The 11560-nt window shown below is 40.6% G+C and overlaps 2 protein-coding genes across 2 annotated transcripts; both read right to left on the reverse strand.

Moving 5' to 3' along the window:
- Nucleotides 1–2909: 2909 nt before the first annotated feature.
- LOC124258018 lies at nt 2910–5717 on the reverse strand. The gene is made up of 4 exons (XM_046692092.1): nt 5236–5717; nt 4601–4644; nt 4161–4220; nt 2910–3241 (listed from the first exon to the last, which is right to left on the reverse strand). Exons 1-4 carry the CDS (start codon nt 5310–5312, stop codon nt 2910–2912), a joined length of 513 nt encoding a protein of 170 aa, XP_046548048.1. The 5' UTR covers nt 5313–5717.
- A 2485-nt stretch (nt 5718–8202) lies between these two features.
- Nucleotides 8203–10679, reverse strand: LOC124257972. The gene is made up of 4 exons (XM_046692047.1): nt 10603–10679; nt 9990–10033; nt 9588–9647; nt 8203–8583 (listed from the first exon to the last, which is right to left on the reverse strand). The coding sequence occupies exons 1-4, from the start codon at nt 10677–10679 to the stop codon at nt 8252–8254; spliced, it is 513 nt and encodes a 170-aa protein (XP_046548003.1). The 3' UTR covers nt 8203–8251.
- Nucleotides 10680–11560: the final 881 nt, after the last annotated feature.

An 11560-nucleotide genomic window follows, 5' to 3' on the forward strand; every position in this document is an offset into this window, starting at 1 on the left:
GGGTTGCTTCATACAAGAATAAAGAAGTTGTCATCCATAAAAGTAACTTGAAAGTGTTCGAGAAACACAATGATTCACACAAGCATCTCGAAAACGAAGTAAATCGACAAATTCCGAATGTAGATAAATAACTCCAATCATATTATGTCTGTGATAACTGTATCCGGAAGTGAGTACCATCTCTAAAACCGTTGTGTTCTGAAAGTTTATTTTTTTCTTTAATACCAGTCGTCGCAAACTGAAACCGAATGTGTGAGTGAGGGAGTGAGATTTGTTTGACAGTATTCCAGTTATATAACGGTGTCAGATGTCCGCTAATAAAAGTGATGCAGGTGATGAAGATGTTAAACGTTCACCGCTCTGGCGACACAGTGTGGAATGTGTGATCGTGTTAAACCGAGAGACGATTTCGGGGCGAAAAGGGATTCGAACCCTCCAGGCATGACTCGAGGCGTGACCAAGGGACGCAACTCTGCATTCCGTAAAAGTGGCGCCTTATACAAGGCCGTTCGTACCCCTTCTGTTTTTTGAAATCAGTGGCATGGACAAAATGAATTATTTTCTTTTCTGTTTTTTGTAAGACGAAACGTATTCGTAACCTGAATTCCGGAAGTCAGTCAGACGTTGACGTTGCGAATGTAGCAGATTCTATAAATAATAGTAATAATAATGGCCGTTTATAAAACGAATGTTTCCACAGACTCGTGTATGCTCAAGGTCCTAACACATTATTACCCAGGATACACCAAGCTGCCTGTTAGGCGCTAGAAGGTTATAGTCACATCCCACCGGGTACCCATTTCCTGCTGGGTGAACCGAGGCAATTTTGAACACATTCACTTGGCTAAGGTGAGACCACATATATCAAGTGCTTGGTTGTAGGGCAAGAATGAGGTGAGTGTCGTAGAAACCCTCAGGAGTCAAGCTGCCAAACACGGTCACCCGTCCATTGACTCTCCGCGCCAATCGTTGCTTAACTTAAACTGATTTGTGACGTGAGCTCCATGCACAGGACACACCACCACTATCAGACTGACTGACTGAGTTTGGTTTTACGCCGCTTTTAGCAATATTCCAGCAACATCACGGCGGGGGACACCAGAAATGGGCTTCACACATTGTGCCCATGTGGGGATTCGAACCCGGGTCTTCGGCGTGACGAGCCAACGCTTTAACCATTAGGCTACCCCACCGCCCCTTGTACTATTGAAAAATAAGGAAGTAACTTCATGAAAGTTTGGAACGTCTGTATATGCAACTCTTAAGGACTCTTGTCACAGAGGGTACGTAAGTCCCAAAACATTTCAAGTGAATTTGAGTCTATCGGGTTTTTAATCGCAGTATTTTTGTCATTTTATTGTATGGCTAAATCTCAACATAAACGCCAATGGTTGAAGGGATGGTGTAAATCCAGCTAGGATCCATGCACGTAGCCATGGACCTTAGTATGGTGATCTATCTTCAGTTGTTGACGATAAATAGCCCATTGTTACATTGTATACATTGTCCAAAATAGTTGTTTACATTTAAAGATATATTCTAGCTAGTTTTAACCCATTTGTGATACTCTAGTCATTTTACTTTCATTCGTTGACAGGGTTTTATGCATTAAGTGTATTTATCATGAATATAGAATTTGTTTCAGTCACGATATGGCTGAAATATTGCCGATGTGACTTTAAATCTTAACTCACTCACTCACTCACTCACTCACTCTTGTCACAATTGAACTAGTCTTGTACATCACAAACGCAACTTGTTTATTGATTTCGAACTCAGCAATTTTCCATCTACATGGCGGTGGTTTGTAATAATCGACTCTGGACCACACAACCGAGTGATTGATATTATGAACCTACCTCAGCGAGGTAAGATGGCGCGCAGTCAACTATTATCAGTAGCATTTGGAGTGAGTAAGTGAATGAGTTGGGTTTTACGCAGCTTTTAGCAATATTCCAGCAATATTGCGAAGAGGGACACCAGAAATGGGCTTCTAACTTCTAACTTCTAACTAGCGAACGCTTTAACCACTTGGCTACCCCACCGCCCCACCAGTAACACTTGGAAGTGACATCGCTGGACCATGAACCCAATTTGCACAACGACTGTCAGTATACTGTCGTTTACAGTATTCGCCGTTTAATGCGTCAAGATTCAATAAGCTGACGTTGACCGACTTCTATGATATATGAGGGATGGGAATGGTGTTTTGCGCGAAGACTTGCACGCAATCACACGGTACAACTAGTTGGTATACGATTAGTTGGTACCACTTTTGTATGCAAATAGTTGTGCTTCTGTTGTGACGATACCCGTGACAATTGGTCCTCAGCAGTCCACACGTATGCTTCTGGGAGTCGTTAATGTGGATCAGGTGGTCGGGTCGGTCACTTGGGTGATTGTGTACCATCATGCTCCGACCGTGTGGGGGGAAGCTAGTTACTGCTTTGTCTGGGTGTGAGCGAGTGAAAATAGTTTTACGCCGCTTTTAGCAATATTCCAGCGATATCACGGCGGGGCACTCCAGAAATGGGCTTCACACATTGTTCCCATGTGGGAAATCGAACCCGGGTCTGACAAGCCAACGCTACCCCACCGCCCATTTGAGTCCTGAAGCCGGAATATTTATCATTATAATAACAACAACTTACATACGCAACACAAAACATTGTTTGAAAAAAGCATTTGTTTATTACACAGTAACTTGTTTATTGTACACATTGTTTTATAAAATATTAAAAGTAATTCAACAAAATTGTATAAATATCATCATAAATGAAAATGGAAGTCATAGAGGACCTCAGTACTAAAGTTCTTGATTGTCTATGTATCACCGGGGATAATTAACCCCTAAAGTTCTGTGATTGTTTATGTATCACCGGGGATAATTAACCCCTAAAGTTCTGTATTCAGCTTCCCGCCCTTTCCTGAGCCTCCACGACCTCCCACCAGAGGGCGCCCGACTTGAGACAGTAGTCAGGGTCGTATCTCAGAACCTCGTCTTCCACCAAGTACTCTGGTGCTACCACCAAATCCCGTCCAAACGTGGGATCTTCTGCCTCTTTCTTGACCACGACCTCCCACCACGAGGTGTTGGGAGCCAGGGTGTAGTCTTCGTGTGGAGACAGGGAGTCTGATTCACCCCGCTCGGCGGCATCGAGAGCAGATTCTCGGGGACTGTATGGACATCTGAGTCTCCGGACACACTTCCTCAGTGACCAAAACAAACCCACGAAGATCACTGGAATGAATAGAACAATATATTTCAGATGAATTACCCAAGGCTAATTTGTATTATATTAAGGGCATCACACACATGCTGATGAGATACCACCATTATAAATCATGACTATCTCTCATGACGAGTCACATACCATTTAGAGTGAGTGAGTGAGTGTTTTTCACGTCGTATCGGCATTGTTGTAACCATGCAACCATGCAACCACGCCATTTAGAAAACGATCACATTTTAGAAACATTAAATTTATGGTTAACGCTGTTTTAGTAATGTACATGGCCAAGTACATGTTTTATTTTATCTTATTGGGATTCGAACCCCCACTGCCGGAGTGACGCCCCTAATCGTTGGCGCTAAAGGTCCGTGATCTTGAAAGTGGTATTCTAAATATAACCCTTAATGGTGAATACACAATGCCATTTAGAAAGTGGTCAAATGTAACATACATGTTATGTTGGGGATTACACTTTCTCAGTACAGATTTCATCCCTTTCTAAATGACATTGTATTCATAGCCGTGCCAATTTATCAGAGCGGTACACAAAGTCCTGTCAAGACTACCAGCTGTCGTACTTCCATATTTGTGGAAGCTGTGGCGGCTGAGTGGGTTAGATGGCTGACGTTGTGTGCTGGCGGTTAGGTGCCTGACTCCCGACTAGGTGTTCGAATAGCGCGCGGGACTTAAACCAGCAAAAGTGCTACAATATATTTTTTACCGGGAAAAGTATTATCACAAATATATCATGTGTTATAACACGTCATATATACGTGTTTGTCATTCTTATCGGAGAACTATTTATTGGCCCATGCGCTGATGTGTTCATATATGTACACGAAAATAGACGTGGATCCCATCTTCCAGATGTATTATCGCAGTAAATGTACGCTACCGCAAATTACACGAAAGTCGACATGTACTTACTGACACAAATGAGGAATGCACACAGGAAAAGAGCCACATCTCTGGGACTGGTTTCGAATTCTGAAATCAAGAAACATATATATCCCACAATGTTTGTCTGACACAACACAGGACATTTATGTTCATGCAGGACATATATCAAAACATGTAGAAAATAAAACCCACAAAAACGTAATAAATGCATTACATTTATAAACAAGTGAATTGACTAAAAAAATCACCTGTTCAATTATTACACTTTTATATCTTCCAGATAATGGATTACTTAGTATTTATTGTATTAAGATAACGTACATGAATTACGATCGTTAGTTTTTTATCTCCGAAAATAAATACAATTGGATTGCAGTTGGTTATTATTAGTTGTTTACGTTTTGAAAGCATACACACTGCTACACCTAAGTCATCGTGAATTTAATGTAGGTAAATTAAATATTTACCATATTGTTCTTGGCAAAGTGTTCCGTTAACGATGCTCGGTAACCTGAAACGATATAGCAACATGCTATTTGAACAATCGGCAGTACAGTCGAAACAAATACATCTATAACCGGTCTAAACAAAGTATACATCCATGTGTGATGGTACCTAAGAAAACATAGGAAACGGTTTTGAATACATGTATCATAGTTGTGTCTTGGACTAAACTCTTGAAGAGTTCCGGCACTGTTCTGGGGCTTTCTGCCGTTTTGATAGGTCAAATCCATGTTTGCCCACACATTTAACTCAATCATATATTTTTATTGTTATAGTATTAAGAGTTGAGTCACGGTAAACTTAGGTAGTAGATGAAACATTAGTTTTCTCTTCAAACAGCGATTTCTTAAAATAGTAATACAGCAAAACAGTATTTCAGACAAATTTAAAATAATTAACGGAATATAGATGTAATTTGCTGCAGGAGATTTGACATCTGCATACCATTTAGCTTGAGAAGAACCTCCCAATAAAATCCTCAGATCAATCCACATTAACCGTGCGCATACATACATATACGTGATTTGATAATAGATATACCTTGTGGGCAGGTTAATAGTTTCCATGGTTTTATGGAATGACATAATATATGACTTACCTCGTTGAAGGAGTTGGTATTGTCTGCATATCGGGAAAATGAGACGATAAATCGTGAGCAAATCGCAAAGACGGCATCCTGCTTGGAACTCAGCGTGACATTGTCTATGACGTCACGAGATTGTTGTCTGTGACGTCACGGTCAAAAATACTATTTGACCAAGCTCAACGGCAGGTAACTCTACGTGTACACGTTTTGTAAGGATGTGTGATATGAGTTGGTATGGATTTACGCGCGTAATAAATCGTTGACACCTGAAATTGGCTTCTTGCATTTGATCGAACCCAGATTTAGTTTTTAATATCATATCTGTCATTCGTTTCAGATCAATACAATAACAACTTTGAACGGAATTATGTTGGTTATTTGGTTATTCAAATAATCATTAAAATAATGTAAACTGATATTGTTATATTATTATGCCTTTCCTCCACGTTTGGCACATGTTTGAAATTATGAGATTATGACTTGTTCTTTTTTTGGTTAAGGGTTGTTAGGTACGGTTCATCGTTACTATAGCGTTTATTTGGTGTTTGTGGTCAAAGGCAAAAACCGGATAAATTCACGGACGATTGAATTAAACAAATAACATATTAGTGATGACTGATACCTGTTTTTCATCAAGTCACCTGTGGTAATTCTGAACTGTCGCCGATAAACCTAGTATCGGTTGGGATGTTTTTTAAAATACACAAACACGAACGCCGAAGCGAGGTTTCCGTAGTGTTTACAGAATCACGTTTCGCTAAGGCAGGTCATGAGACGCCTATTCACATTTAGTTTCGACAAATGCATCACTGCATTCCTCGCTCATACATTTTACAATCAGTCAAATGGAATTTGTCACCCACACCAAGTGTATAGATGAAATCAAACGAAACACTGGGTGTGAACACGAACGCCGTGCTCATAAGAGTGCGTTTTTGGAAATGTAAAGAAACACAATTTCAGCATTTACACAGTGTAGCATTTTCAGACATCCATTCGTGAATTCGTTGCAAGCGTTGGGTCGTTACGTTTAGAATATGTATGACTGACTGACTGAGTATGGTTTTACGCCGTTTTAGCAATATTCCAGCAATATCACGGCGGGGGACACCAGAAATGGGCTTCACAAATTGTACCCATGTGGGGAATCAAACCCGGGGCTTCGGCATGACGAGCGTACGCTTTAACCACTTGGCTACCCCAAAGCTTCCTTGTTGTGGTCATGAATCAAAGACACATGTAAGCTTGTCTTGTACGACGCAAATTAAGTTTATTGACACCGCACTCAGTAGTACTTCATCTACATGATTCACTAACGCTTAGTCTCTGGTTAAAATCTCATAATTGATGATTGGTTTATTACAACCGATCAATCATCGAAAAAAAAGTGGTTAGCGTCATTAATGAAATTTGTTAATGCACATAAAAATAAGGAAAAAACATGTAGTTTTTTTGGCAAAATTTCACATCTTTAAAGGATGACTCGTATGTCAGGAACATAAATGTCTTTGAGTCTTTAAGATAAATTCAATCATGACTTGAAACGAACTTGTAGTGCTTATGAAATGTAACAGACAAAACCAAACTTGTGAAAAATATTGTTTATGAAAACAAGTCTTCCAGAATTGTTTGTGTTCGATTATGAGAAAACATGATCGATTGCTTGGTCGTTTAGTCAATGCGACCGATCTTCGATTATTTCAATTAATCGGACCACCACTATATCAAAGCGGCGTAAAACAACACTCACGCCCTTGTATATGTGACCCGTGAAGATCCGGGTTATAGTTGATCTTCAGTAACCAATGCTTGTCGTAAGAGGCGACTAACGGGATCGTGTGGTCAAGTTCGCTGACTTGGTTGACGCTTGTCATCGCATCCCTATTGTGTATATCGATGCTCAAGCTCTTGCTCACTAGATTGTCTGGTCGCCGTCACATAGCTGGAATATTGTTGAATGCGGCGTAAAGCTAAACTCATTCGTTCACTCACTTGTATTTGTCCAAACTGTTATCAGTAAGATTTGGAAGTGGCGTCGTTGGACTTAGTTGGACTTAAAGCGTCTCAATTCAATAAGCTGACCCACTCCTATGATAAATCAGGACGATTGGAAAATATGTTTTCCCCCGAGGACTTGAGACGCATTCACATGGGGCAACTAGTTCGTACAACTTTTGTATGCGATTAGTTGTACTTCTATTGTGAACATACCAGTGAGAATTGGTCCTCAGCAGTCCACACGTATGTTTCTGGGAGTCGTTAATGTTGATCAGGTGGTCGGGTCGGTCACTGGGGTGATTGTGTACCATCATGCTCCGACCGTGTGGGGAGATGCCCAGCTACTGACTGTCTGGGTGTGAGCGAGTGAATATAGTTTTACGCCGCTTTTAGCAATATTCCAGCGACATGGACACCAGCAACGCAACGCATGTCCAAGAACCTCCCTTGGATACTTAGCTTAAGATCTGTATCTTCATAGGCACGATATATTCTAATGGGTGTGATTTTAGTTTTACGCCGCTTTTAGCAATATTCCAGCAATACCACGACAGGGGACACCAGAATGAACGTCACACATTGTACCCATATTGGGAATCTAACCCGGGCATTTGGCGCGACGATCGAACGTTTTAACCACAAGGCTATCCCACCGCCCCGTCTGGGTCTTGAAGCCGGAATATAATTTTACAGCAATAATAATTATTATACGCAACACAAACAGTGTTTGAAAAAAATAAATGTTTATTTACTTGTGTTGGTGTACACATTGTTTTATAAACCATAAATATGAATTCAATAAAACTATAAATAATCTCTACACAAAAGTAGTTCTAAATCAGTAGTTCTAAAAGCATTTGTTTATTAAGTTGTTTAGTGTACACATTGTTTTATAAAATATTAAAAGTAATTCAACAAAATTGTATAAATATCATCATAAATGAAAATGGAAGTCATAGAGGACCTCAGTACTAAAGTTCTGTGATTGTCTATGTATCACCGGGGATAATTAACCCCTAAAGTTCTGTATTCAGCTTCCCGCCCTTTCCTGAGCCTCCACGACCTCCCACCAGAGGGCGCCCGACTTGAGACAGTAGTCAGGGTCGTATCTCAGAACCTCGTCTTCCATCAAGTACTCTGGTGCTACCACCAAATCCCGTCCAAACGTGGGATCTTCTGCCTCTCTCTTGACCACGACCTCCCACCACGAGGTGTTGGGAGCCAGGGTGTAGTCTTCGTGTGGAGCTAGGAAGTCTGATTCACCCCGCTCGGCGGCATCGAGAGCAGATTCTCGGGGACTGTATGGACATCTGAGTCTCCGGACACACTTCCTCAGTGACCACAACAAACCCACGAAGATCACTGGATTGAATGGAAAATAACAGATAAATTGCACATCCATTTGTATTATATTAAAGACATCACACACACGCTGATGAAGTATTACCTTACATTAAATCATCACTATTTCTCGTCACCCATCCGTCACATAAGTCACGACCGCCTCCGTGGTGTAGTGGTTAGAGCGTCCGCCCGGAAAGCGGAAGGTCGCGGGTTCGATCCCCGACCGCGTCATACCAAAAGACGTTAAAATATGGTACTTGTTGGTCCCTGTCTGGCGCTCGGCATTAATGGGTACAGCAAGGACTGGTCGACTCGGAGTCAGTATAATGTGTCTGCGTAGGGTATTCATGCTTCACTGCGGCATGGTATCTCAGTGGGCTAGCACTATAAAACCAGCTTAAGTCTGGGCTAGTACAAGCAGCCGCACATACACATACACACGCATGCACGTCGTCATATGAGCGAAATATTCTCAAGTACGACGTAAAACCCAATTTCACCTCACCTCACATGAGTCACATGCCTTTTGGAGTGAGTGAGTGAGTGAGTTAAACCTTAACGTCACATCGGCATTGTTGCAACCATGTGTACGTAGCGACGCACTGACGCCTGTTAGAAAACGGTCACATTTAACAAATGTTACGTGTAGGGTTTTCTTAGTAAAGTACATGACTCAGTACATATTTTATTCATTCCGGATTCGAACCCCTACTTTCAGAGTGAGGCACCTAATCGCAAACACTCAAAGTCAGCGATCTCACCCACCCAGCCAGCCACCGTACATACTTGTATGTGTATGCTATTCTTTTCGGAGAACCATTTATTGGGCCATAAGCTGATGTGTTTACATCGTGTGTTTACATGTACAGTGTATAAATGCCGGTTCCCTTTAACTCCTGACTCCAAGATGTGTTATCGCAGTAAATATACACTACCGCAAACTACACAACCAGGTCTGGGTGTGGAGATTATGACGTTCTATGTTATTTTGTTGACTTCGATCCAGATCGAAAGGTACTCACTGACACAAAGGAGGAATGCACACAGAAAAAGAGCCATATCTCTGGGACCAGTTTCGAAGTCTGAAATAAAGAAATGCATAATTATATAAACACATATGACAAATCACAGGAAATTTATCAACATGCTGTACATATACCTAAATTGTAGAAAATAAAATGAAACATAATATTTACATAGTGAATTGACAAAAAAGTCCTTGTTTAGTTATCATATATATATCTTGCAGAATATTCAGTACCTATTGATTATTGCATTTTGGAAAACCATTTAGGTATTTAGCTTTCATGGTCGCTAAGCATTAATACAAATACATTGCTGTTTGTTTTGTTGGTTGTTTACTTTATGACAATATACATACAGCTACTCAGCTCCTGAATGTCCTCAAAATGAATGATACTCACCATAATATTCTCCACAATGAGTTCCGTTAACGATGTTCAGTAGCCTGAAACGATATAACAACAAACTATTTGAACATGTATACATTTTTCGTGATATAATGCGGCAGTTCAGTCGAAACAAATCCTTCTAAACTGCCGGCCAAACGATCGTATACATCCATGTGTGATGGCAGCTAAAAATGAAGAAAACAAAAAAAAAAAAACAACCCAAAACCCAAACAAATATGAAACTGTTTTAAATACAGGTATCATAGTTGTCTCTTGGACCAAACTCTTGAATCGTTCCGGGGCTGTTTTGGGGCTACTAACGTTTTGGTAGGTCAAAAAATCCAATTTTACCTGCACATTTAACTGAATCATATATTTTATTTTAATAGCAGTTCATACAAAATCAAAATAATGAATGGAATATAGAGATGTAGGTTGTTGCAGGTGATCTGATGTCAGGATAACCTCTTGCTTGAGAAAAATCTCCCGGTCTAGTCCTCAGAGCAATCCACATTAACCGTGCGCATTCATACAATACATTCAGATACATCTCGTGACAGATGAGTAGTTTAAATCGACTCCCATGTTCCCGATGTTTACTGAATGACATAATAAAATGACTTACCTCGTTGAAGGCGTGGGTATTGTCTCCATATCGGGAAAATGTGACGATACATCGGGAGCTAATTGCAAAGACGGCATCCTGCGTGGAGCTCAGAGCGTCATTGTCTGTGACGTCATTGGGTTGTTGTCTGTGACGTCACTACCTAAGCTACCAGTTGATCAAGGGTAGGTAACTCTATTCGTACATTTATTTTTTTAACGACCTCAGAATTTAGACACTTTACGGACTATGTCAGCAATAACTGGATGGGATATTCCTTTGAGACGGAATGGTTTAGGTGTATTCAAATAATCATTCCAATAAAGTAAACCCGATACTGTTGTATTATTATGCATTCGACCCGTGAAGATCCGGGTTAGAATGAATCTTCAGCAACCCATGCTTGTCGTAAGAAGCCACTAACGGGATCGGGTGGTCAGGCTCGCCAACTTGGTTGACACGTGTCATCAGTTCCCAGTTGCGCAGATCGATGCTCATGCTGTCGATTACTGGATTGTCTGGTCCATGCTCGATTATTTACAGACCTATACATGTATAGCTGTAATATTGCTGAGTGCGGCGTAAAACTAAACTCACTCACTCACTCACATCTATTGAATCTGACGCATGTTGCGTTGAGACGTCCATGTATTATATATATTTGATCTGCATATACGAAGCAAAGTCGTGGAGTTATCGCCCCTTTTCACGTTTTGTTATGCTTCAAATAAACATCCTATAAACTCTAGGAAACTGTCGTAAAATACTTTTTGATGGCACACATGCTCTTCAGCAAGCGATTCTTATAAACATAACTATTTACTGGCCGCCGATTGGATGGGGGAGAGAATAGGCTTTCACATTTGAAAGTGAGGGTATTGCACAACTTGGGCTTTTGTTTAGATATAAATACAATGGAATGACGTCACTGGAGATATATAAATTTTGTTTTACATAATGTACCACACAAACGCATCAT

Source organism: Haliotis rubra, unplaced genomic scaffold (genome assembly GCF_003918875.1).
Source record: "Haliotis rubra isolate DU_JTF1 unplaced genomic scaffold, ASM391887v1 Scf68, whole genome shotgun sequence".
In the NCBI taxonomy this organism is placed as follows: Eukaryota; Metazoa; Mollusca; class Gastropoda; order Lepetellida; family Haliotidae; genus Haliotis; species Haliotis rubra.

Excerpts from the sequence above, each read along its gene's own strand:
- LOC124258018 (XM_046692092.1), bottom strand. The coding sequence starts at position 5,312 with ATGCCGTCTTTGCGATTTGCTCACGATTTATCGTCTCATTTTCCCGAT. Across the intron at positions 4,645-5,235 it reads ATACCAACTCCTTCAACGAG|GTTACCGAGCATCGTTAACG; the intron begins GTAAGTCATATA and ends ATATCGTTTCAG. Across the intron at positions 4,221-4,600 it reads ACTTTGCCAAGAACAATATG|AATTCGAAACCAGTCCCAGA; the intron begins GTAAATATTTAA and ends TCTTGATTTCAG.
- LOC124257972 (XM_046692047.1), bottom strand. The coding sequence starts at position 10,679 with ATGCCGTCTTTGCAATTAGCTCCCGATGTATCGTCACATTTTCCCGAT. Across the intron at positions 10,034-10,602 it reads ATACCCACGCCTTCAACGAG|GCTACTGAACATCGTTAACG; the intron begins GTAAGTCATTTT and ends ATATCGTTTCAG. Across the intron at positions 9,648-9,989 it reads TCATTGTGGAGAATATTATG|ACTTCGAAACTGGTCCCAGA; the intron begins GTGAGTATCATT and ends TCTTTATTTCAG.